This window comes from Mobula birostris, chromosome 15 (assembly GCF_030028105.1).
Source record: "Mobula birostris isolate sMobBir1 chromosome 15, sMobBir1.hap1, whole genome shotgun sequence".
NCBI classification, from domain to species: domain Eukaryota; kingdom Metazoa; phylum Chordata; class Chondrichthyes; order Myliobatiformes; family Myliobatidae; genus Mobula; species Mobula birostris.
In genome coordinates this window covers 52648538-52676525 of record NC_092384.1, presented here as the reverse complement: position 1 = coordinate 52676525, position 27988 = coordinate 52648538, and the positions used below count along the sequence as shown (strand labels likewise).

Genomic DNA, 27988 nt, shown 5'->3' with positions numbered 1-27988 from the left:
TAGGAAGAGGTGCAGTCGATGTTTCAGGCCGAGACCCTTCGTCAGGACTAACTGAAGGAAGAGTGAGTAAGGGATTTGAAAGTTGGAGGGGGAGGGGAGATCCAAAATGATAGGAGAAGACAGGAGGGGGAGGGATAGAGCCAAGAGCTGGACAGGTGATAGGCAAAAGGGGATACGAGAGGATCATGGGACAGGAGGTCCGGGAAGAAAGACAAGGGGGGGGGGGACCCAGAGGATGGGCAAGAGGTATATTCAGAGGGACAGAGGGAGAAAAAGGAGAGTGAGAGAAAGAATGTGTTTATAAAAATGAGTAACAGATGGGGTACGAGGGGGAGGTGGGGCCTTAGCGGAAGTTAGAGAAGTTGATGTTCATGCCATCAGGTTGGAGGCTACCCAGACGGAATATAAGGTGTTGTTCCTCCAACCTGAGTGTGGCTTTATCTTTACAGTAGAGGAGGCCGTGGATAGACATGTCAGAATGGGAATGGGATGTGGAATTAAAATGTGTGGCCACTGGGAGATCCTGCGTTCACCAGCAACTTTGATGTGTGTTGCTTGAATTTCCAGCATCTGCAGAATTCCTGTTGTTTGACTTTAATATGTCAGATGTTTTTGTCTTTGCAAAAACTTGTGTTCCACATTTGTAGCTAGGAACTTTAGTAGTCGAGTGACACTGATTTCTTTATATTAACATGTGTTACCTGGGGAAAGGCAGTGCAGATCATCTGTTGGTTTCATACCATACCAGCATTGTTTGCACAAATGATGAGCTCTTGAAATGGGGACTGAGCTTCGCTAGTAAACCTACAGTATATCTTGTGAGGCTTTGCCAAATGTTTTCTTTTAAGGGAACCACTTTGTGGATAAGAATGTGCCTTCTATTTTGATTTAATCTAAAGTAAACCTGCATGTTGATCTCTGCACAAATAGCTACAAAAAAAAAAATTCTGATTTGGAGAAGGATTGTAATACAGAGGAATCATTCTGTTTACTAGCCTTTTCTTCTTGCTACTTCCTTGTATCGGGCAACAATGAGGTGGAATGAGTCAGTGTATAAACTTAAAACAAAATACTGCTTGGAGGTTCAAATTAAAACCCAAGATGCTAAAAGACCTAGTTTATTGAGTAACATCTTTATTCAATGAAACATTAGTCATAGTCATACTTTATTAATCCCGGGGGAAATTGGTTTTCGTTATAGTTGCTCCATAAATGATAAATAGTAATAGAACCATAAATAGTTAAATAGTAATATGTAAATTACGCCAGTAGATTATGAAATAAGTCCAGGACCAGCCTATAGGCTCAGGATGTCTGACCCTCCAAGGGAAGAGTTGTGAAGTTTGATGGCCACAGGTAGGAATGAATTCCTGTGACGCTCAGTGCTGCATCTCGGTGGGATGAGTCTCTGGCTGAATGTACTCCTGTGCCCTCCCAGTACATTATGTAGTGGATGGGAGACATTGACCAAGATGACATGCAACTTAGACAGCATCCTTTTTTCAGACACCACCGTGAGAGAGTCCGGTTCCATCCCCACAGCATCACTGGCCTTACAAATGAGTCTGTTGATTTCGTTGGTGTCTGCTACCCTCAGCCTTCTGCCCCAGCACACAACAGCAACATGATAGCACTGGCCACCACAGACTCGTAGAACATCTTCAGCATCGTCCGACAGGTGTTAAAGGACCTCAGTCTCCTCAGGAAATAGAGACGGCTCTGGCCCTTCTTGTAGACAGCCTCAGTGTTCTTTGACCAGTCCAGTTTATTGTCAATTCGTGTTTGTCATTAAGTGTTTGAGGTCCAAGACTTTTCCAAATTGAGGACAATTAGAGATACACATTGTGATATGCAGAGAATGGAGAGAGGAAACAAAAGAAACAATGAGTAAGATGAGAAGAGAACAAATACTCTGCTTGGTGAAGATAGAAATAGAAGTAGCAGAAGGAAGCATACTTAGGGGCTAGGAAGCAAGAATCAGACAGCTCGTGAGAGTTATAAGGTAGTGAGGAAGAAAGACTGACCTTGACAAAATGAGGTCAGATTAATGTGCAGGAACATGTCAATGTTCAAAGTAAATTTATTGTCAAAGTGCATATGTCACCATGTACAATCCCAAGATTCATTTTCTCGCGGACATAGAAACATAATAGAATCAATGAAAGACAGCACTCCACAGGATGGACTTCCAATTCAGATTCAGACTTCCAGTGTGATCACAGTGGTTTCTTCGGGGTTAACCAAAGCTGTTATTGTCCTTTCTAAAAGTATTCTTTTACGATCACAAGACCCTGTTGAGCATTAAGAACTTAAAGTATTGCAGGTCTACCCCATCAGTGAGTTGCTCATTGACAGAGAAACCGAAGGAGTTGGACTTGGTGTGGATCGTGCACTGCCTGCATCAGAGGCAGAGGAGTCAGTGAGTGAAGGAGCTGTGCAGATTAACAGTGACTGATTGTCTTAGTTGCTTTTCTTGTGATTGCAAGACCCTGTTGGAGATTGTTAAATGTGAAATGCTGCAAGCCTGATTCACTGATTTATTGCTGGATGACGGGGAAGCTGCGAGGTTTTGGTTGTAGCGAGGGCTAGGCCTCAAACTGTGGTGTTGCCTGTTTACAGCCGCCCAGGAAAGAGGCACCAGAGTCAATGCGTTCCAATGGTGGTGGTGTGGTACAGCGCGCAAGTTGGATTCGCTGCTGCCTCCCAGTGTTTGCATGGCAGAAGACAAGCAGCACTGTGGTCGGCTGCAAATTTCTGCAACCTTCATGGACTGAGGGTCTTGGACTGTGTATTTTTGTGTGACTGTATTTTGCTGACATCTTATATGTGCTTGCTATCTTCTTGTGCTTTATGAGTCTGTTGGTACTGTTTTGAACCTTGGCCTCAGAATAACTCTGTTTTGTTTGGCTATTCATAGCTATTCATGGATGGTTGAATGACAATTAAACTTGAGCTTGGACAAGCAACCATGTGCAAAAGACAGCAAAATGTGCAAATAAAAAATTAAAAAAATAAATAAGCAGTAAGTATTCAGAACATGAGATGGAAGAGTTTGTGAAAGTGAGTCCATAGGTTTTGGGAACATTTCAATGATGAGGCAAGTGCAGTTGAGTGAAGTTATCCCCTCTGGTTCAAGAGTCTGGTGGATGAGGGGTTATAACTGTTCCTAAGCTTGGTAGCATGGATCCTGAAGATCCTGTACCTTTTTCCTGATGGCAGCAGTGAAAGGAGAACATGGCTTGGATGGTGGGGGTCCTTGGAGTGATGATCCTTTCCTGCAACCGTGCTTCGTGTAGATGTGCTCAGTGATTAGAAGGGCTTTACCTGTGATGGACTGGACAGTATCCACTACTTTTTGTAGGATTTTCTATTCAAGGGTATTGGTGTTTCCATACTAGGCCGTGATGCCACCAGTTAATATACTCTCTAGCACATACCTATAGAAGTTTGTCGAAGTTTAAGATGTCATCCTGAATCTTTGTAACTTTCTAAGGAAGTAGAGATGCTAACGTGCTTGTTTTGTGATGCCACTTGCATGCTGGGCCCAGGACAGATCTTCAGAAGTGATAACACCGAGGAATTTAAAGTTGCTGACCCTCTCCATTTCTGATCCTCCCCATTGAGGACTGGCTCACAGCCTCCTCCTGAAGTCAATAACCAGCTCCTTGGTCTTGCTGACATTGGGTGAGAGGCTCTTGTTATGGCACCATTCAGCCATATTTTCAATCTCCCTCGTCACCACTGACTCGGCCAGTGACAGTGGTGTCATCAGCAAACTTAAATATGGCATCGGAGCACTGGTTAGCCTCACAGTCTAAGGTGTAAAGCAAGTAGAGTAGGGGGTGGGGTAAGCCCACAGCCTTGTGCACCTGTGCTCATGGAGATTGTGGAGAAAATTTTGCCAATGTGAACTGATTGGGGTCTGAAAATGAGGAAACCAGGATCCAATTGCAGAAGGAGTACTAAGGACAAGGTCTTGAAGCTCATTGATTAGTTTTGAGGGGATGATAATATTGAATGCCGCACTGGCACTAAGGTCCTCAACGTTAAGAAAAGGCAGTGTTGGAACTAATGAAAAACATTGTGTTGTTGCAGCTCTGTAAAACTCTGGTTAGACGACACTTGGAAATTTGTGTTCAATTCTGGTTGTCTCATAGGAAGAGGTGCACAGGAGATTTACCAGGATGTTGCCTGAATTAGAGAGCATGTTGTATGAAGATAGTTTGAGCAAGCTAGAACTTTTCCTCTGGTGAAGCAGGATGAGAGGTGACTTGATAGAGGTGTACAAAGTAATACGAGGCATAGATTGAGTGAGTATCTAGAGACTTTTTTCCCAGGACGGAAGTGGTGATACCAAGGGAGCATAATTATAAGGTGATTGAAGGAAAGTGTAGGAGGGATACCAGACCGTGTGAACGTGTGGAACATCCTGCCAGAGGTGGTGTTAGAGGTAGGTACATTGGGAACATTTAAGAAACTCTTAGGTAGGCACATGCATGACAGAAAAATGGAGGGCTATGTAGTAATAGTGAGATCACTTGAGTCGAGAATGATGCTCCCTGAGGAGCTGTCTGTTGGTGGGTCCTCAGGTGGCTGCAGAGGCTGGTCAGGGATCCACTTATTTCAGTGCAGTGTGGACACGAATAAGTGGCGACTGGGTCTTTTTTTTTGTTCATTCTCTCCTTTCTCAGCTGCTGCTTGTTTTCTGCAGCCCAGCAGAGACTGCTGTCATGTAGTGCAGATCCCTCTTGAACAGGCTTCTTTCAGGTGCCTCTCTGGAGTGCAGTCTCCCCAGTTTCTAGATGTATTGTTGAATTTCTTCAGGCTGACAACCCTGGAAAATGAATGGTGATTTGTATGTACTTCGATAATAAATATACTTTGAACTTTGTTATTTTTGAAGCATTTCCTTTGCTCACCAAGGGCTTGCTGACCTTCACAGGAATAAAAGATCTGTTTGGAAAGATGCAAATTAGGCATCCAAATGACATGACCCAACTGTCGGGGTTGGTGTTGCTTTATCATGGTGGAAATGTTGTTCATGATGGCCTCTTCCATTAAAAAACATATTTAGCAATAATAATAATAAATAACTATAATAACTAATAATAAAGTACAGAATAATAACTTACCAGTGTGCAATAATGTACAAAATAATAAAACAGAGACTATTGTATTATGATGTGAGTTCTCCTGTCACACAGATGACCTGTTGTATATGCTTATTGCATTTGATAGGAAAGATTTTCTGTAACGATCCTTGTGACAGCGGAGCTGAATAATCCTGAGCATTATACACCAGTGAGTCTTACTTTAATAGTGGGCAAACTATTGGAGAGGATTCTAAAAGACAGGATTTATGAGCATTTGGAGAAGCATAGTCTGATTGGGGATAGTCAGCATGGCTTTGTGAGAGGCCACACGAGTCTGATTGACTTTTTCAGGGAAGTGACAAAACAAATTGAAGGTAAAGCAGTGGGTACGTATATGGATTTTAGTAAGGTGTTGGACAATGATCCTCATGGTTAGCTCATTCAGAAAATTAGGAGGTATAGGATTCGTGGAAACTTGGCTGCATAGATTTGGAATTGGCTTGCTTACAGAGGGCAGAGGGTGGTGGAGAATGGAGCTTTTTGTGATATCTATAAATGACTTGGATGAGGAAATTTGCAGATGACACAAAGGTTAGTGGCGGTGCGGATAATGTAGAAGGTGGTCATAGTTAATAACAGCATATTGATAGGATGCAGAGCTGGGCTTAGAAGAGGCAGATGGAGTTCATTCTGGAGAAGTGTGAAGAGATATATTCTGCCTTCAAGCTTGACCTTCCAAAAACAGTGACAGGATTCTTAGCAGTGGGGAGGAACAGAGGAATCTTGGAATTCAAGTCCATAGATTCCCCTAAGTTGCTATGCAAGTTGGTAAGGTGATGAAGATGTATGCTGTTTTGGCCTTCATTAGTCAGAGGATTGAGTTCAAGAGCTGTGAGGTACTGGTGCAGCTCTATAAAACTCTTGTTAGACCACACTTGGAGTATTATGTTCACTTCTGGTTTCCTCATTATAGGAAAGATGTAAACAGTGTGGAGAGACTAGGTAATATGTTTTTTGAGGAAACTAGATTAGATAATGTGTGCAACACACATCAAAGTTGCTGGTGAACACAGCAGGCCAGGCAGCATCTCTAGGAAGAGGTACAGTCGACGTTTCAGGCCGAGACCCTTCGTCAGGACTAACTGAAGGAAGAGTTAGTAAGAGATTTGAAAATGGGAGGGGGAGGGGGAGATCCAAAATGATAGGAGAAGACAGGAGGGGGAGGGATGGAGCCAAGAGCTGGACAGTTGATTGGCAAAAGGGATATGAGAGGATCATGGGACAGGAGGCCCAGGGAGAAAGAAAGGGGGGGGGAACCCAGAGGATGGGCAAGGGGTATAGTCAGAGGGACTGAGGGAGAAAAAGGAGAGTGAGAAAGAGTGTGTGTATGAAAATAAATAACGGTTGGGGTACGAGGGGGAGGTGGGGCATTAGCGGAAGTTAGAGAAGTCGATGTTCATGCCATCAGGTTGGAGGCTACCCAGACGGAATATAAGGTGTTGTTCCTTCAACCTGAGTGTGGCTTCATCTTTAAAGTAGAGGAGGCCGTGGATAGACATGTCAGAATGGGAATGGGATGTGGAGTTAAAATGTGTGGCCACTGGGAGATCCTGCTTTCTCTGGCGGACAGAGCGTAGATGTTCAGCAAAGCGGTCTCCCAGTCTGCATCGGGTCTTGCCAATATATAGAAGGCCACATCGGGAGTACCGGACGCAGTATATCACCCCAGCCGACTCACAGGTGAAGTGTCGCCTCACCTGGAAGAACTGTTTGGGGCCCTGAATGGTGGTAAGGGAGGAAGTGTAAGGGCATGTGTAGCACTTGTTCTGCTTACACGGATAAGTGCCAGGAGGGAGATCAGTGGGGAGGGATGGGGGGGACGAATGGACAAGGGAGTCGCGTAGGGAGCGATCCCTGCGGAAAGCAGAGGGGAGAGAGGGAAAGATATGCTTAGTGGTGGGATCCCGTTGGAGGTGGCGGAAGTTACGGAGAATAATATGTTGGACCCGGAGGCTGGTGGGGTGGTAGGTGAGGACCAGGGGAACCCTATTCCTGGTGGGGTGGCGGGAGGATGGAGTGAGAGCAGATGTACGTGAAATGAGGGAGATGCGTTTGAGAGCAGAGTTGATAGTGGTGGAAGGGAAGCCCCTTTCTTTAAAAAAAGGAGGATATCTCCCTTGTCCTGGAATGAAAAGCCTCATCCTGAGAGCAGATGCAGCAGAGACGGAGGAATTGCGAGAAGGGGATGGCAGTTTTGCAAGAGGGTGAGAAGAGGAATAGTCCAGATAGCTGTGAGAGTCAGTAGGCTTATAGTAGACATCAATGGATAAGCTGTCACCAGAGACAGAGACAGGAAGATCTAGAAAGGGGAGGGAGGTGTCGGAAATGGACCAGGTAAACTTGAGGGCAGGGTGAAAGTTAGAGGCAAAGTTAATAAAGTCAACGAGCTCAGCATGCGTACAGGAAGCAGTGCCAATGCAGTCGTCGATGTAGTGAAGGAAAAGTGGGGGACAGATACCAGAGTAGGCACGGAATGTAGACTGTTCCACAAAGCCAACAAAAAGGCAGGCATAGCTAGGACCCATACGGGTGCCCATAGCTACTCCTTTAGTTTGGAGGAAGTGGGAGGAGCCTCCAACCTGATAGCATGAACATCGACTTCTCTAACTTCCGCTAATGCCCCACCTCCCCCTCGTACCCCATCCATTATTTATTTTTATACACACACTCTTTCTCACTCTCCTTTTTCTCCCTCTGTCCCTCTGAATATACCCCTTGCCCATCCTCTGGGTTCCCCCCACCTTATCTTTCTCCCCGGACCTCCTGTCCCATGATCCTCTCATATCCCCTTTGCCAATCACCTGTCCAGCTCTTGGCTCCATCCCTACCCCTCCTGTCTTCTCCTATCATTTTGGATCTCCCCCTCCCCCTCCCACTTTCAAATCTCTTACTAACTCTTCCTTCAGTTAGTCCTGACAAAGGGTCTCGGCCTGAAACGTCGACTGTACCTCTCCCTAGAGATGCTGCCTGGCCTGCTGCGTTCACCAGCAACTTTTACATGTGTTGTTTGAATTTCCAGCATCTGCAGAATTCCTGTTGTTTGCGTTAGATGATGTGTCTTAGGATGAAACTGAACAACCTAGAGCTTTTTCTTTGGAGTGAAGAAGAATGAGAAATGACTTGATAGAGGAGTGTAAGAGGATAAGAGGCATTGATAGAGTGGACACCCAGCAGCACCGTCCCAGGTGGCAGTGACTAAGGCGACAGGACATTTTTTTAAGGTGATTGGCGTAAGGTATAAGGGGGATGTTGGGTAGGTTTTTTTAAGCAAAGCAGTAAGTATATGGTACATATTGTTAGATGTGGTGGTAGAGGGAGATACATTAAGGAGACTCTTACATAGGCACATGGATGAAAGAAAAATAGAGTGCTATGTGGGAGGGAAGGGTTAGATTGATCTTATAGTAGGTTAAAAGGTCAGTACAATATTGTGAGCCAAAGGGTCTTTTTCTGTGCTCTGTAATACTATGACTGTGCTGTACTGATCTATGTTCCAGGAAGAACAAGGAAGGCTGGATTGCAACATGATATTAATGGCTTTGAAAAGAGTTTAATTGCCATCATAGGACAAACTTGTTTGGAGTAATACAAACTTGTTTGGAGTAACTCAATCATTTGAGCAGTAAGTGCATATTCATTCATTTTTGGAGAGGAAATGGAGATTGGAATCTGTGGTTTATAATTGTTACGACTACCAGGATACAGGAAAAAGCCTGTTATGTGCCCTGTTTATACACATCAAATCATTACACAGTGCACTGAGGTAGAACAAAGTAAAACAGTAAGAATGAAGAATCGAATCTAAGCACTATTGAAAAAGTGCTGTGCAGGTAAATGAGGAAGATTGTGAGGTCAAAAACTCATGTTTTACAAGAGGTACATTCAAGAGCCTGACAAAAGTCCTTGAGTCTGCTGGTGCTGAATTCAGGCTTTTGTATCTTCTGCTCAGTGTAAGAGAGGAGTAGAAAGAATGTCCAAGGTGGATGGAGTCTTCGATTATGCTGGCTGCTTTACTGAGGCAGTGGGAAGTATAGACAAAGTCCATTAGGGGAGGCTGGTTCCCATGGAGTATTGAGCTGTCTCCACATCACTGCAGTTTCCTGCAGTCACATACAGAGCAGTTGCCATATCAAACTATCATAAACAAGATAAGTTGCTGTCTCTGGTGTATTGATTTATTCCATTGAATAGGCACAGAATGAAGACAAGTTCAGAATAGAAAGTGGGAAGTGATCAGAGATGTGACTGAGGTAGAGTGTTGAAGAAATGTATGGGACTGTACAGTAGCATAACAACTAGCATAGTGCTTTACAGCACCAGTGAACGGAAGACTCGCCACTCTCTGTAAGGAATTGTGGGCATGCAATTTTGTTGCCAGAAGCATGGTGATACTTGTGAACTTCTCTCAGCACATTCTTGGACTGTGTTGATTATTAACACAAACAATGTATTTCTCTATATGTTTTGATATACAGACAACAAATAAAGCTAATCTCTTTAACTGTGAGGTAGTGAGGACAACATTGCTTGGGGCAATTGTGCAAAATTCAGAGCTTGAAAAAGAAAAAAAACATTTTGGTGATAACCTTCCTGAGAAAATCCACAGATGCTGGAAATCCAAACAACACACACAAAATGCTGGAGGAACTCAGCAGGACAGGCAGCATCTGTGGAAAAGAATAAACAGTCAACTTATCAGGCCAAGACCTTTCTTCAGGACCTGAAACATCAACTGTTTACTCTTCAATGGTGCTGCCTAGCCTGCTGAGTTCATCCAGCATATTGTGTGTGTTGATGATGACTTTTTCTTCAACCCAAAGTATTTTCTATGTTGTTCCTGTTTTCATTTGTAACCGCAATTTATTTTCTTGTTCTTCATGAGATTTTCAGCAATGTGGACAACAGATGAAATTGCCAGTATGTGCTATACACATTATTCTACCAAGCTACCAAAGAAAGGTCTGCCGGATCCAGGACGAGAATGGACTCTACTCGCTGCTGTGGTAAAAGTTGAGGAGAAACCAAGCATTAAGAGCAATGATGGTGAGACAGCAGCACATTTCTGCTATCTGTCATGGGGAATGTTTTATAGATGCACATTTTAAACATTGTGAAATTTTGATGTCAAATACGTGTGAATATGGTGATTGTTTTAATACTAATGAGAAATTATTACTTTTGATTATTTCTCACTGTTTATTTCCATAATTTTCAATTGTGTACAGCATGCAGTCTACAGGCCACGGCTAACCTTGCTTTCTGACCCATCTCCAGAGCCTGTTATACTGGTTTTGGTCCTGTTCTGATCGGTGCAGTTTTTTTGCTACATGGATGACAGACTTATAACATTTCATGCTCTGTAAATAAAACAAAAATGTCTAAAGTAAATTTGATAATCTTGTTAGACTCAACATATGATGCCATTAGCTAAACTTGCCAGCAGACTCTTTTCAGTTGTCACATTATCATTCCAGAACGTTAAATTTGAATCTCTCAGTGAACGCTTTGCTGATAGCATTTTCAAATAATCATCTGAGATTGTCAGCCTTCTATATTAATAGCAATTAATATAAGGCGGGTGCTTAACAAATCTGGTGAATTGCTCCAGCAAATATTGAAAAGTTGAAGGGCTAGTCACCAAATGTGTAACAGCCATTTCCTGTGTAGGGTTGGTGGAGTGAAAAGACCATCAATAGCCTTTTCAATAGACATACCCAGTCAGGAAAATTACAAACATGAGGAAGGTAAATTAAGATTAGTTTTACAACAGTCATTTTTTTCTGTTTTCAATTTTCCCAAATTTAGTAATTATTTTGGATTCACAAATTGCCTGAGGTGGCCCTATCTGATTTTGTTCTTTGGTATGGTCTTAATGCTATTTTTGAGAATTACCATCGGGTATCAATGGGAAGTTATCATAGGCAGGAAGGGTCCTCCCATTGAGTCCTGGAGTATCTACAGAAACATTGTATTCACTGGGTTTATTAAAGAAAGTCTTGGGGAGATATGTGGATTATTTCTCTGAAAAGTTACTTATGACAATTTTCACGTTAATATCCAACTGTGCCTTTGGAATTACAAGTTTACAAGTGCTGTGCTGGGGTAAAAAGCTTAATTTTAATTAATTAAATTCTAGCAGTGGAACTGTGCATATTTGGCATGCTTAACTATCAAATTATTTGGAAGCTTGCTGAGTTCCTCCAGCTTTTTGTGTGTTTTATTTTCTGACTTGACTACACCAAATCCTGCGTTGATGTGGAGTACAAATAATGAATAGAAATTCTGATGGTTCAGACTTTTCAATAGCTTGGCTTAGAATCTCTCAGAGGTGATGGTGAGTTTACAACAGAAAGTCAATGCATTTAATTCCAGCACTAGAATAAAATTTCTCTATTTGAAATCTTGATGATGTATCCAGTTTCCATAACTATTCTGCTTGGCTGAAGATTGAAAGTAATATGTTTTTGTAATTTCCATCAGTAAATGTTTATGCTGAACAACAAGGAGGATATGAGTGATTTGCATGTTGAACAACTGAACATACTTAGAGCAAAAGGGGTTTCCTACCAATGGACATGTTTCTTTGATGGAGTTAATGATGGCAGGGACTTCAGCTCAGTGCTTACATTATACTTTGTTGATTCTGGGCAGAAATAGATTCCTTAACTGTTCAGCTGAACTATGTTTCGTGAGACTACATAATGTTCCAGAAGTTGGTTTTGTGTACCATCATATGCAATGAGTGACACTGTCAGTTTATTACCTTTTTTGCTTGGAATTGGAGTTAAGTTGAAATGATCTAAATCAATGTTATTGGCTTGGAATATTATCTGTAGATGTTGCCCCATGCTGCTGCAATAAGATTCCAGTGAAGATGGCACCAAGCTATGGTCTCCATTGAGGTCATGGCTCAGACAGCTTTTTTTTTAGGTTTGTAAGGATGGCTTTGGAGACAGAGAGGGGTGCTCGGGGTCAGCTTAGGGTTTAGGGATAGGAATGTGGGGAGTTGGAGGTCAGGCTGGAGTCTAGGCCTCTGCTCTGCATTTGAAGGCCATCTGTGGATGGATGGCAGGCTGATGGCAAGCAATGCGGAAGAAGAACAGTGAGAACGAGTGTTGGTGTACCACCACCAACCCCCCCCCCCACCAGTTAGTGAGTCCCCAGTGGGATCGGTGGAATTGGAGGTCTGTGCTGACTGGAGGAATGAGGGGTGATGACCCCACTATGTGCATGAGTTGGTAACTGTGGAACTTGAGGCCTGGAGTTTGGGGTCCCCTCGTCAGCAAGTCCAGAGTTTGAAACCTGGAGTTCAGAGTCCGCTGGAGGCTCACAGATGGCCTGGCCTGGGATTGGAGGACTGTGTGTGTGTGTGTGTGTGTGTGTGTGTGTGTGTGTGTTTAGGAAAGGGGCTTGGTTTCCACAGACGCTGCCTGACCTGCTCCAATATTTTGTGTATGTTGATTTGGTTTGCTGTTGTTTTGTTGCTCTTGTTCTGTGTGCTATGTTGGCAGCAGAACATGTGATGACACTTGTGTACTACCCCCCTGCACATCCTTAGGTGGTTTTGGTTGCTATCAGAAATGAAACAGTTCACTCAAAATGCTGGAGGAACTCGGCAGGCAAGGCAGCATCTTTGGATAAGAGTAAACAGTCGACATTTCTGGCTGAGATACTTCATTAGGACTTCATCAGTCTTGGTGAAGGGCCTCGGCCGGAAACGTCGACTTGTTTACTCTTTCCCGTAGACGCTGCCTGGCCTGCCGAGTTCCTGCAGCATTTTGAGTGTATTACTTTGATTTCCAGCAGCTGCAGATTTTCTCTTGTTTGTGATACATGTTTTGATGTACTCATGATAAGTAAATGAATCTGATTAAACGATGCCCACAGTGAACAGATGTTGAAATCAAGTGAGGACGTTGAGGACCCCAAGCATTATGATTCATGCTGTCTTAGAGTGGTGCATGGGAAAGAATTTTGAATGAAGAAAAATATTTGTGGGAGTTTGAAGAAAGAGGGCATGTAATAGGCAGAGTTATCTTTCAGAATTTTATTTTTCCATCTTTCACCAAGTTAGCATCTCAGAGGATCACATTGGACTGGGATTACTTTTTTTATTCACTCACAGGTCATGAATACTGTCGGGAAAATCTACTTTTTCCCCAAAGTGAGGAAGTAGTTAAGAATCGTTGGTGGGGCTCAAATCCTCTGTATTCCAGACCAGAGAAGCACAGTGATTTCCTTCCTTGAGGGAGACGAATGTTTTTAATAATATCTTCATCGTGGTTATGAGCTTCCTATAAAAAATAAACTCCAGATTTATTTTACTGAATACACAGTAGATCTTTCAGCTGTCATGGTAAGCTTTGAACTTGTTTCCATGGATCATGGTACTGAAGTCTGACTGCTGGTCCAATAATCTTGCTGGCATTCACATGGTAATGTTTGAAATAAAGGAATCTGGAAGTTTCTAAGGAGACTCTATTTTTTGCAGAATTTCTGGAAGTTGTTGCCATGGGAACTGGATCAAAATGCATTGGACAGACAAAAATGAGTAAAAATGGTATGTATTTATGATAAATCAGTTAGGTAATGATACTTCCTCAATGTCATGTTTGTATTTTACAAGACAACAGGGTGACCTGTTGGGGCACCCTTTGAGAGAAGGGTAGTGCAGTCTGATGTGACCAGAATGAACATAACATTTTCCTGAATGCTATTGGTGTATCGCTTTGCTTTGGAAACTGAAGTAGAAAACCTCAGTTTATTAAAGAAGAACGACGTGTAGCAAAGCAAATATAGCTGCTCTCATTTAACGAAGGACACTTTTGATGGCATCATTTCTGGTTTATCTGCCACCCTTGTGCCTCTCATTGTCATTCTGAAGACGTGCATCCCCCGTCTCTTCAGCTCTTCTGCTGTTTGTTGTTTGTCTCTGATCCTGGAGACGTGCATGCCTATCCTCCTCTGTCTCTTCTTCTCTCATCTTTTTTTGTCCTGACTCTTTGGTCCTGAAGTCCTGTGGCCCTGGCCTCATCCAATTCTTGTTCTTTCCTTCTCCTCGCCGCTTCCCGATGACGTTTGACGTCATCTCTTGACCATAATGTCCCCCTTCCCTTTCCATACGGCATAATTAGGCTGACCATTTTTTTTTTTTTTTTACCTTAATGCTGGATAGACGATATGAAGCACTAACACCAAAGGATGCTGATTATTCTTGATGATGTGGTTGGCAGTCTCCTAAATGGACATGATATAGTCACGCAAACAACAAGAATACTGCAGATGCTGGAAATTCAAGCAACACACATCAAAGTTGCTGGTGAACGCAGCAGGCCAGGCAGCACCTCTAGGAAGAGGTCAGTCGACGTTTCAGGCCGAACGAAGGTTAGTCCTGACGAAGGGTCTCGGCCTGAAACGTCGACTGTACCTCTTCCTAGAGATGCTGCCTGGCCTGCTGCGTTCACCAGCAACTTTGATGTGTGTTGCATGATATAGTCACCGCTGTCCTTTGACTGCAGCAAAGGGTTTTTATGGGTGTCTCGAAGTACATCATTACAATATTTAATTATCTCTTATTGAAGGATGGCAGGTATATCTGTCCCAATCCTGCACGTGCTAATGGTGATTATCAGAATGTGACCCCTCGAAATAGAGCTGCCTTGCCCTTTTGCTCCAGTAGGTGTCGCTGCTGAGGCTGGCCGTGCGCATGCGTTGGGCTGTCGCGTCTTGATTTCCATGATGGTGGATTGGGTCTCGGGTGAAAGCCAGCCTGCTGATTTTTGGGGAATGTGCAATTTTATACGAATATTTAACCGTGAACTTTGCCTGCATTCTGTAAATTCGCGCATTTTAATTCAATTTAGCCAAAAAAAAAGTACCGCTGTTTGCACTAACTGGAGGTGACAGACAGACAGAGCATGAGAGTTTTAGTATTAGATTGTTTGTCAGATTATAAATAGCGTAATTCATTTGTCAAACTCTCTTATAATATTTATCAGTGCTATTTTATTTATGTAATAGGATCTTTTAAAGTGAAGTCAGTGATAACTTTCAGAAATTAAATCTACATATGCTTAATAATTAGGTTCATTTACCCGGTCCAATTTTCATTGAAGTAATTAAGAACATAAAAGATGGTCTGAAGTGATATTCAATCAGACTTGCTCCTTTGCCCACTTGATCATGATTGACTTTTGCAATGGATATTCAGTGTCCAGGCCGGGAGCCCTTCTTTTTTGGCAAGCTCAGCTTTCTGAAAACAGTAGCTGTGAGCTTCTAAAGATCAAAGAGTTGTGTTAAGCTTTCAACCAATATTCTTTTATCTTTTTATTTTATAGAGATACAGTGTGGAGTAGGCCCTTCGAGCCACGCTGCACAGCAACCTACTGATTTAACCCTATCCTAATCACGGGACAATTTACAGTGATCAGTTAACCTACCAATTGGTAGGTCTTTGGAAACCCACGTGGTCATGGGGAGAACGTGCAAGCTCCTTATAGGCAGTGGCAGAAATTGAACCCAGGTCACATGTACTGTAAAGTGTTGTGCTAACCACTGAAAACTATGCAAACAAACAGCACTGTCTATAGCAGACAGACATGCACGCCCACCGAAAGGAGCTAACTGCTCAAGACAAGCAGTGTAAGATGATAAGCTGATCTTAATTAGGCTTGTATCAAACCAGAAATGCTAGATAAGTTATTCAATTTAAGGAAGCTTTCAGACCAGATTGATACTATCATTTAGCACATCAAATAGCTGATCTATTAATGTTGGAAGGTTTGAGTACTCAGAGTCAGCTTCATAGCATCAATTGTGGGTACTGGGATCTCTGTCTCCAGAAACTTTTAGACCATTTGTGTAAAAAGGTAACTGAGAAAATAGCAAGTGTGTGAGGTCACCCAAGTGGCAGAAAAACAGTATGAATGTAAGAGAGCAGCCAGGCTTGTTAAGAATGGTTAAGAAACATCAAGAAGCATGACAGGAAGATATGGTGAACTAGAGTCCTTTCCCCTGACCGATTTCTACAACGGATTATTTAATCATCTACAACTTGTTGGTATGTCTTTTTAGCTTATAAGAATTGTATCTGTGTTTTGGAAATCCTTTGTGCTTTAGAAGTAGTTTGAAATTTGAAATTATTTTATAAATTAGAAATCCTCTGAGTTTTAAATATGTTTTAAGAATGTTATCTGAATTTAAATGTGTATCATTGAAAACAAATGAACTGTGTTTAACCATTCAGGGCCCCAAACAGTCCTTCCAGGTGAGGCAACACTTCACCTGTGAGTCGACTGGGGTGATATACTGCGTCCGGTGCTCCCGATGTGGCCTTTTATATATTGGCGAGACCCGACGCAGACTGGGAGACCGCTTTGCTGAACATCTACGCTCTGTCCGCCAGAGAAAGCAGGATCTCCCAGTGGCCACACATTTTAATTCCACATCCCATTCCCATTCTGACATGTCCATCCACGGCCTCCTCTGCTGTAAAGATGAAGCCACACTCAGGTTGGAGGAACAACACCTTATATTCCGTCTGGGTAGCCTCCAACCTGATGGCATGAACATCGACTCTCTAACTTCCGCTAATGCCCCACCTCCCCCTCGTACCCCATCTGTTACTCATTTTTACGCACACATTCTTTCTCTCACTCTCCTTTTACTCCCTCTGTCCCTCTGAATATACCTCTTGCCCATCCTCTGGGTCCCCCCCCCCCGGTCTTTCTTCCCGGACCTCCTGTCCCATGATCCTCTCGTATCCCCTTTTGCCTATCACCTGTCCAGCTCTTGGCTCTATCCCTCCCCCTCCTGTCTTCTCCTATCATTTTGGATCTCCCCCTCCCCCTCCAACTTTCAAATCCCTTACTCACTCTTCCTTCAGTTAGTCCTGACGAAGGGTCTCGGCCTGAAACGTTGACTGCACCTCTTCCTACAGACAGCAACTTTGATGTGTGTTGCTTAACTGTGTTTAACTACTTTGTTAGTTGGAAGTATCTCCTTCTTGATAGGGAAGAGGGACTCATTGCTGAAATAGTGGGTATTGGTAGCTAAACTTGCTGTGGAGGATAGACAGAGAAGTGAACTAGCTTTTGAAGAGTAGGTAGCTGTAGCATAACCATCATTTAGTGAGGGTACCTGTAGTTACTGTATCAGATGGGGCTTAAGGTAGCTGTGGAGGGCAAGTCATTGAGTATATTTAAGGCAGGGGTTGGTAGATTCTTGATTAGTCAGGGCATGAAGGGATATGGGGAGAAGGCAGGAGATAGGGAGAGGGAAAATATATCAACCATGATGTAATGGCGGAGCAGACTCAACGGATCAAATGGCCTAATTCTGCTCCTATGTTTTATAGTCTTATGATAGATAGATAGATATTTCATTAATCCCAAAGGAAATTACAGTGTACAGTAGCATTGCAAGTGCACAGATATACAAATGTACAAATATTAGAAGAGAAGTGAGAAAGAATAAAACAAAATTACATCAAACAGTCTAACAAGAGGGCGTCATCACTCCCCGGCTGTAATTGACTCAGTATAGAGCCTAGTGGCCGAGGGTAAGAATGACCCCATATGGCACTCTTTGGAGCAGCGCAGTTGTCTTAGTCTGTTACTAAAAGTGCTCCTCTGATCAGCCAAGATGGTATGCACAGGTGAGAAACGTTGTCCAGAATTGCCAGGATTTTCTGTAGGGTCCTTTGTTCTACCACAGCCTCCAGTCTGTTCAGTTTGACACATAACAGAGCCAACCTTTCTAATTAGCTTATTGAGCCTGTGGCATCACCCGTGTTGATGCCATTGCCCCAGCACATCACCGCATAGAAGATTGTACTGGTGATAACAGACTGGTAGAATATGTGAAGGAGAGGCCTGCATACTCCAAAGATCCTTAGTTTCCTCAGGAAGTAGCGGCGACTGTGGTTCCTTTTGTATACAGCCTCTGTGTTGGTGCTCCACTCAAGTCTGTCATCCAGGTGCACCCCCAGGTACCTGTAGGTCCTCATCACATCTGCGTCCTCACCATCAATAGTAACGGAGCAGTGCAGGCTTAGTCTACCTAAAGTCCATCATCATCCCTTTAAAGGTCTTAAGATCTTTGTTTAGAACTTCACGGTCAGTAAACTCAATTTATACCTGAGTCCTCTTCCCATCATCCCCCTTAGCTATTACTTTGTCAAAAAATGGGAATTCCCTACCTAACCACACTGTTGGAATACCCCTCTCCTCCCTTAGTACAACAATGTGAGTCATCATTACTGTTTTAAGAACAATTATAGACAGAAATGTTCATATTCCATGCGTAAATTGAAAACCAATTAAGATGGATCAGTTCCTTTTGATTGAACAGAACAGAAATAGCCTTCTCCCCCAATGTATTGGCTCAAAACCTTTTTCTCCGTTGACTTCAAGGTAATTGAACTCTTCGTATGGGTCTGTCACCAAATTTGTGTTATATTTAATTTGTCGATTGTAAAATTACTTTGAAAAGAAATTAGTGTTCTAAAATAATTGAGCTTTGTATTTGTTTTATTTCCCTTCCTCCCTTGATGAAACAAAGTTGCCTTTTCTTGACACCTCACAAATAATTTTCAGTGGTTTCCATTTTGTTTGAATGACAAAGCAGAACAGAAATGGCAAGTTTGACAGGTGCAACTGTAACATGTCTTTACTTTTTTCTACTTAAAAATTGTTTTGTGAGGTGTCTGCTATTTTCCCAGTATTAATTAGCCAAATAATTAGACAGTGTCATTTTCCCTTCTGGTTATAGTGCTCTTTTGTAATAGAAAGGAAGTTGGATTTAAAAAAAAACTGCCTCTGAAATTTTATCACACTTCCAAAGAAATACTTGAGTTGCATTCAAAGCTCCCTTGTACTGCTGTAATTAAGATTGATATATTCTACAGTTAAAATACAAATCAATTTCTAATAAGAAATATTTTAAAGTTCATGTCCAAATAAAGTAATAATTTTAAAAGTTGCCTCATTTACAAGAAGCAAAATGTATATTTGATTATAAATCATTAGCCATTAAAGGTGAATATGCATTCACACCCAAAACCTGAACATCCTGTTTGTGCATTGCCGCTGACATCAATAACTTAATCTCTCAAACGTGTTATAGCTAGAAACATAGAAACCCTTCAGCACAATACAGGCCCTTCGGCTCACAAAGCTGTGCCAAACATGTCCTTTCCTTAGAACTACCTAGGCTTACCTGTATTTTTTCTAATTTCCATGTATCCGTCCAGGAGTCTCTTAAAAGACCCTACCATTTCCGCTTCTACCGCCGCCGCTGGCAGCCCATTCCACGCACTCACCACTCTCTGCGTAAAAAAAAAAACAACTTACCCCAACACCTCCTCTGTATCTATGTTCTATGTGAGTTGTTCAGAAACAGCTTGTACTCTGAAATTATTTCAAAAAGAGGAGTAGCTATGTAATTGTCAGTCTTGAAATTGTTTTTGGCCTGCCATACACATCTGATGTTTTTTTATCCCTGCCAAACATATAAATTTTTCCAACAAATCAGAGCTGACTTAGCTGTAGTGAAAATGTAATCTGCAAAGTTTATTAAGGCCATAAGATTCAGGGGCAGAATTAGGCCATTTGGCCCATTGAGTCTACTCTGCCATTCAATCACTGCTGATTTCCCCCCCCCCCCCACCCTCAGTCCTACTCCCTGGCCTTCTCCCTGTAACCTTTAATGTGGTGTCCAACCAAGAACCTATCAAGCTCTGCCTTGAATACAACCAATGACCCGGCCTCCACAGCTGCCTGTGGTAATAAATTCCATAAATTCACCACCCTCTGGCTAAAGAAGTTTCTCTGCAACTCTGTTTTAAGTGGATGCTTCTCTATACTGAGGCTGTGCCCTCTTGTCCTTGACTCCCCCACCATGGGAAACATCCTTTCTACATCTACTCTGTCCAGGCCTTTCAACATTCGAAAGATTTCAATGAGATCCTCCCTCATTTTCCTAAATTTCAGCAAGTACAGACCCAGAGCTATCAAATGTTCCTCATATGATAACCCTTTAATTCCCGGAATCATCGTTGTGAACCTCCTCTGAACCCTCTCCAATGCCAGCACCTTTCCTTAGATGAGGAGCCCAAATTAAGGCATCCGTTAGTCTTGCGAGACAGTGGATCTGCGCCTGGAAAGTCTTCACTCTCCAGGGCGCAGGCCTGGGCAAGGTTGTATGGAAGACCAGCAGTTGCCCATGCTGCAAGTCTCCCCTCTCCACGACACCAATGTTGTCCAAGGGAACGACACTAGGACCCATACAGCTTGGCACCAGTGTCGTTGCAGAGCAATGTGTGATTAAGTGCCTTGCTCAAGGACACAACATGTTCCCTCGGCTGGGGCTTGAACTCACGACCTTCAGGTCGCTAGTCCGATGCCTTAACCACTTGGCCGTGTGCCCACATGAGGAGCCCAAAACTGTTCACAATATTCAAGGTGAGGCCTCACCAGTGCCTTATAAAGCCTCAGCATTATATTCTTGCTCTTGTATTCTAAACCTCTTGAAATGAATGTTGGCATTGATTTTACCTTCCTCACCACCAACTCTACTATTGTAGCATTTGCGACTGTTAGCAGATTCACATTTCTCATTATAAAGATATTTTGATTTGTTCTGTTTGCATGTTTCATATTTATCCAATATTTCTAGGTGATGTTGTTAATGACAGCCATGCAGAGGTGACTGCACGGCGTGGGTTCCTGAGGTGAGCACTTTATTCTTTATTAAACACAGCCTTTCTTTTCTAAATTATCATTTTAAAAAGTCAAAATTTAAATTGTTGTTAGACTTGCAAAGATAAAAATTCGATGAATTCTTTTTTCTTTTTTACTTACTGCCTGTTACACTGCTGGCATTTAGGAATGAAGGTCCTCCATCTCTGTCTGTCCTTGACTACTCAGATGTAGAAGGATTTTTCATTGCTGTTTTCATAACAATTCTGTTTTACCAGTCAGGGTTGTTAGCCCTGAGCTGAACCCCTGAACCTGGAGGACTAGTGAACCACTCTTGGACTAGCCTCTACCCTTGACCTATTTGGCATGGGTGACCCTACCAAGAGCCAAAGCATAAAGCCCCAACTTCAGCCAGCATAGCTCTCTGGGTCATTGAGGCACGCAAACCTCCAAATCACAACAAGGTAGTGGTCCTCTTGAAGGAATTCTTTTTACTCTTGTACTAAAGTACATTGTTCCATAACTTGTTTTTAAAGATGCTAAGTGTTTACCTGAGTAAATAATGACCAAATTATGTGGCGTTAATACTGCTCATTCATTCTGTCAGGAAATAAAGACGGTTCCTAGTTTATGTAACAATTCTGTTCATTGGAATTCTCCATTAGAAATTTTCTCTATATGTTAGAATGATTGATTTTCTATATTGATGTAATTTTACTGTAATTTCATGTCATTTAATAATCATCCCAATGCAACCTATAATTAAACTAATAGAATATATACAGTACATTAGTGAATATCAGGAAATATTATTAGCTTGAAACATCTTTTGTAATATATGGCAGAATATGCATGGCTGGATTTTTGTAATTCAGTTCATCCATGACCTGTGGAGCCCCTTCATTGGGAATGAATTGATTGAATGTATTAGGCATTGATTAGTTTTGGGCCTAAAGAACAATGTACTATATACTATGTGTTCAGCATCAAATGCATATTAATTATCCTATTATTGTTTAAAGAGAGGGGCACATTTCCATGATGAGATTCTTGAACTGCTTCTAAATAAAGTAAATGATTTATTCATCTATGTGAAACATTGTTGTGCCTGTCTGAGTGTGTGGCTAAATAAATTATTTCATTAACTTCAAAATCTGAATTTTGATATCATGGAAAAAACCATTCCTACATCTCTTCAGTCCCTGTTCCTGCATGTTGCTGCTTTAATACACTAGACCATAATATAATCAATGTTTGCTGAAAGATAAACCATTGGGAAGATGAAAAATATACTCAAAGTTACGAAGAGTACTGGTTTTGATCTAAGTTGAAAACTTAAGTTTTCATCACACCTTGATTCTAGATGTTAATAATCCTAAATGGAAATGTCAAAGATGCTTTTATTTACCATTATAAATTTTCATTTATTTCAACCTCTGTATTGTAGGTACTTGTATCATCAACTTAAAGAGGCATTCAAAAATAAAAATAGCATCTTCATCACAAGCAGCGAAAGGGGAAAATGGAAACTGAAGCCAGGCATTACCTTTGTGTTCTTTATTAGCCACACTCCATGTAAGTTAACTAGTAGAATAACTTCTGATTGTTTGAATTTTGAACAGTGAAATATTTTAAACCGTCCAAGGAAAGGAGAGAAATGGAAATTTGAAGATTTTGTAGGAAATGTAATGACTAGATGCAGGCATCAGTAAAAGAATGAGGGAAAGATATGGAATAATTTGAGTAGTGAGTTCTACTTTTAAGTATTTTTTCCTTATAATGGGTATATGTCATGTCCCGCAAAAGAAGATATTCATCTATTATTTGTTTGTACGCTTTTTGGAATACTTAATTGATGTGAATCAAGCTGTGTCATTTGTGATGGTGTTCCTGTTGGCCACTTTGATAATCTCAAGGATTTTATGTAACTCTGAACAGGAACAGAGACAGGTAAAACATAGCATATTGCAGAAGTTGTATCACTGAAAGAACTATGTTAGTCATTTTTTTTCTTGTAATTAGTTTAGATTGATTTCTGAAATATGATTTCTTAGCCACTTTAGCATTGCTCCAAAACATAATTCACAAAGGTTATAAAATAACTCATTTATGATATCCATATTTCCTCTACGTGGTCAGCTTTTCATCTATGGTTTTCATTTCTGATGCATGCAGGGTGATAAATGCATTCTATCCATGTTTGTTTAAGATAATGATTTATCTCATTGTTCATAATTTAAGAAAATAGAACATCAAATAGTACTGCTCTGAACTAGAGTCCCACTAATGATTCAATTGTCACTTATTGCTGTTGAGATTAAATAAATCCTGAGCTTTCTGTGTAAATTATATAGAATTTAGGAAGAGTGGAAAACTCCTAGTTTAAATCAAGGGTAAACAATCTTACTCTATCAAATTGGTAATGAACTATTAGTGTCCAAATTGCTCCTTTTTCTTCCATTTCTCTTTTCTCTCAATGTGTCTAGACTGTTTAATGCTTTTATTAGGCAGATTGATTTAGAATCTATAAATACCGTGAACCAGAATAAACATATTTTTCATTTTCTGTTATCACAGCATTCAACTACTTAAATAATTCCAGAAATAATTCCTTTTTCATCTTGAAGTCAAATTGAGTTTATTTTCAAGTTTTGAAATTGAAAGATGGAAGAAAACTTCTTTATGGATTGTTCTAGTGGAAACTGCAGACAAAGCCCTGAAGTAGCAACATGGAGCATAGAAGCGATGTCGTCAAGTTTCAGGAACTTGAGTAATAATATTATAGTGTGCACCTGTTGTTTTGGTAGAAAATTAGATTTACTGTTAGATATGTGGAATATAAAAAAAGGATCTAGTGCTTTCCAGGTGTATATGACGAATATTCGGGCTTCCAGCTGGGTACAGGTATGGATTATAACTGATGTTTCAATGCCAAACTCCGCCATCTTCACCCCTAATGTCATGGAAATGTAGGTTATAGTCAATACCTGTACCCAGCTAGAAGCCCAAGAAGAGTGTATTCGCCCACGGATAATCATTTTATTCTGTAATCCATCAGCTAATTACTGGAGAGGCTGTACTAGAGAGGATCCAGAGGAGGTTTACAAGAATGATTTCAGGAATGAAAAGGTTAATGAATGCAGAGCATTTGCTGATTCTAGACTGTACTCATTGGAATTTAGAAGAATGAGGAGATCTCATTAAAACCTACCGAATACTGAAAGGCCGAGATACAGTGGACGTGCCGGTGCATATTTCCAATAGAGGGGGGAGTCTAAGACCTGTGGATAATCATTTTATTCTGCAACCTATCAGCTAATTGCTGGAGAGGATCCAGAGGAGGTTTACAAGAATGATCCCAGGAACGAAATTTTTTTTTAAGAGGAAATTAATGAAGGAAGGGTTTTTGGTAGAAAAAGTAAGAGTGGACATGCAGTGCATATTTCCTAAAGTGGGGTAGTCTAGGACCAGACAGCACAGCCTCAGAATAGAATTGTGTACCTGTAGGACAGAGAGGAGGGTGAATTTCTTAAGCTAGAGTGTGGTGATTCTGTGGAATTTATCATCACAAACAGCAATCATTGGGCACATTTAAAGAGGACGTTAATAGGTATTTAATTAGTAAGGGAGTCAAAGGTTATGAGGAGAAGGCAGGAGAATGTGTTTGAGAGGGACAATAAATCAGCCATGATCAAGTGGTTCAGCAGACTTGATGGACTGAATGGCCTAGTTCTGATCCTATGTCTTGATTAAATCTTCCTGGAACCACCATTCTGTTATCAAAAGGTAGTGTCACTGGTAATCTCATCAACTGAGAATGTAAAAGCTGTTCCAGGTTCATATTCGGGTAAATCAGCTGTGACTGGTCACCTGGTATGCACCAGTTTTTTTTTTAATAAATCAACTGTTGTTTCAAACATCAAATCTGTGGCCTTTCAAGTTACTCCTACATAGAACACCTCAGCACAGGAACAGGTCCTTTCATCCATAATGTCTGTGCTAACTATGATGCCAATTTAATCTAATCCCATCTGCCTGCTCATGTCTTTATCCTTCCATCCTCGTCCTGTTTATGTGATTCCCTCTAAATTGTTAATTGTTTCCATTGTATCCACTTGGCAGCACATTCCATGTACCTACCTGTCCATGCTTGCAGAGTGGGAACTGAGTACCAGATCTTGCGTTACAAATCCTTTAAGCTTTACTCTGCTCACCTTCACAGCTGAAAAGTTTGCACAGAAAACCTGCAAGAACATTCCCTGTTCTCAAGAGCCTGAGGGAAAGGCTGAGCAGCTAGGACTTCATCCTTTGGAGCATAGAGGACTGAGGGGGAAACCTTATGGAGGGGTATAAAATCATTGGGTGAATAAAGAGTAATTTGTATATGGAGTGAGCCACCAGACAAAATAGTTTAGGCAGGTACAATAACAACGTTTGAAAGGCACTTGTGTAGGTACACAGATGGGAAAAGTTTAAAAGAGATTTGGGTCAAATGGGAGAAGCTTTGATGAACATGTTGGTTGGCACAGAGCGATTTGGCCAAAGATCCTAGTTCCTTCTTTCATTACTTTATGCCCTCTGATATTTGAGATTTTCACCCTGCAATAAAGAGTGTAAAGATTAAAGTATTAAAGGATAGCTTTATTTGTCACATCTACATCAAAACATACAGTGAAATACGTTGTTTTGCATTAACGACAAACATGTCCAAGGATGTGTTGGGAGTAGCCCACAGGTGTCGCCATGCTTCCACTATAGCATGCCCACAACTTACAAGCCCTGACTTGTATGATTTTGGGAAGGGAATGTGGGAGGAAACCCAACGCAGCACAAGGCGAATGTGCAAACTCCTTACTGACAGCAGTGGGAATTGAACCACAATCTTGTGATCACTGGTGCTGTAAAGCATTATGCTAACCTCTACACTACCAAGCTGCTATCACATTTATCTTCAGAATCATCATTTTTAATACCATAATTTAAAATGGGAAGCTGTTGGAAAATGGATATCAACAGCAAATGCATGATCTGTAATTAGCAATTTAGAAATAGTTATAATTCATATTTTGTTCTGAGGTGCCTCAGTTCTGTATATTTCTTCCAGTGAAGTATGAAGACTAACGACGATGAAGTTTTTGAGTGATTTGATAGAAATCTTATCTGTTCCTCGTAGGTGGTGATGCTTCTATTATTCCAAAGGTAGAAAATTACAGTGAACCTTCTATGAACATGAGAGCCATGGGGAGTGAAGAGCAAAATATTATTGCTGTTCAAGTTAATAAAAATACTGAAGATGCACAATTATTCCATTATGAAGAGCACCTGCAGGGCAAAAGACAAAAAGGCGATGCAAATTTTACAGTGGTTCCTAAAAAAAGGATAAAAATAGCTGATGAAAATGGAGATTTACCTGAAAGTAGCAGTGTTTGTGAAAACAAACCCGGTCATCTGTCTGAGAAAGAAAGTAATACTATCCAGATCAACAATAATCAACTTTATGAAGCAGAAATAATGTCCAAGAGCAACTGTTATACCACTCCATCTCAAAATACGTTTTCATTGGCTATGGAGAAAACCAAACAGATGCAAAATAAAGTTTTGGATATACACCGAACTGGCGCTAAATGTGTGCCAGGTGGCCTTCAGGATTCTCTGAAGCCTGGAGTTGACTATCACTGTGTGGAATCATTGAGAGTGAAACCAGGAAGAGGCAGCAGAACATTATCAATGTCGTGTAGTGATAAACTTGCACGTTGGAATATTCTTGGTTGTCAAGGAGCACTTCTCATGCACTTCCTCAAGGAGCCAGTGTATTTCTCTTCTATTGTAGTAGGACACTGTCCGTATAACTATGATGTCATGAAGAGGGCTATAATAGATAGGTAATAATGATTTATTTTGAAGAACATGCACAGGCCATGCAGGAAGAAATCTACTCTGAGTAATTTGAATTTGTTTGCTTAAAGAGATCTAATAGTTCAATATGCAGTATTTATTAGTCATTCAAAAATTTTAAGCACTAAACTTGATTTATCTTGTTAAACCAGTTAGTTACAACTTTAGATGTATTCACTTGATACATTTGTCAGAGTTAGTGTTGAAAGATCCTTTATCTGTCCTGTTTGCTAATTTCAGTGTACTTCTCATCTTATAAAATCAAAGTTCAAAGTAAATCTATTATCAAAGTACATATATGCCACTGTATACAGCCCTGAGATTCATTTTTTTGTGAGCATACACTGTAAATCGAAGAAATAAAATAGAATCAATGAAGGACTGCATCCAACATGACCGACAAGTATAACCAATATTCAAAAGATAACAAACTGCAGACACAAAGGAAATTAGTAATAAATAAATAAATAAATAAATAAATAAATAAGCAATAGATATTGAGAACATGAGATGAAGGATCCTTGAAAATTAGTCCATTGGTTGTGGGAACAGTTCAGTGAGAGTGAAGCTGAATGAAGTTATCCCCTCTGACTTAAGAGCCTGATAGCTGAGGGGTAATAACTGTTCCTGAACCTGGTGGTGTGGGTCCTGAGGTTCCGTACCACTTTTCCTGATGGCAGCAGTGAGAAGAGATCATGGATTCAGTGGTAGGGGTTCTTGATGGTAGATGCTGCCTTCTTCAGTGCAGATGTGCTCAGTGGTGGAGAGGGTTTGACCCATGACGGACTGAGCTGCATCCCCTAGTTTTTGTAGGATTTTCCATTCAAGGGCATTGGTGTTTCCATACCAGGCTGTGATGCAACCAGTCAATATTCTCTCCACCACACATCTAGAATAGTTTTGGATGTCGTTCTGAATTTTTGCAAACATCTAATGAAATAGAGGTGCTGCCCTGCTTACTTCATAATGTCACATGCTGGATACTGGACAGATCCTCTGAAATGATAACACAGGAATTGAAAGTGGCTGACCTTTCCACTCTGATCCTCTGATGAGTACCTATGGTTTCCTCCTCCTGAATTCTATAATTAGCTCTTGGTCTTGCTGACATTGAGTGAGAAGTCGTTGTTGTGGCAACACCCAGCCAGATTTTCAATCTCCCTCCTCTCTGGTGATTCATCACCACCTTTGATTTGGCCCACAACAGTGGTGCCACCAGCAAACTTGAAGGTGGCAATGGAG

The 27988-nt window shown here is 41.3% G+C and overlaps 1 protein-coding gene across 4 annotated transcripts in view; it reads left to right on the top strand.

The window, feature by feature from the left end:
* The window catches only part of adat1 (adenosine deaminase tRNA specific 1), an 89079-nt gene that overhangs the window by 6526 nt on the left and 54565 nt on the right, over positions 1-27988 (top strand). For 2 of the 4 annotated variants that reach the window (XM_072279804.1, XM_072279805.1), the window contains exons 1-5: positions 10031-10196; positions 13645-13713; positions 20829-20883; positions 22299-22426; positions 26025-26733. In XM_072279804.1, coding sequence (XP_072135905.1) covers positions 10031-10196; positions 13645-13713; positions 20829-20883; positions 22299-22426; positions 26025-26733 — 1127 coding nt within the window. Of the gene's footprint in view, positions 1-8650; positions 8776-10030; positions 10197-13644; positions 13714-20828; positions 20884-22298; positions 22427-26024; positions 26734-27988 lie in introns of those variants that run through there. The other 2 variants (XM_072279806.1, XM_072279807.1) reach the window with 2 other exon arrangements.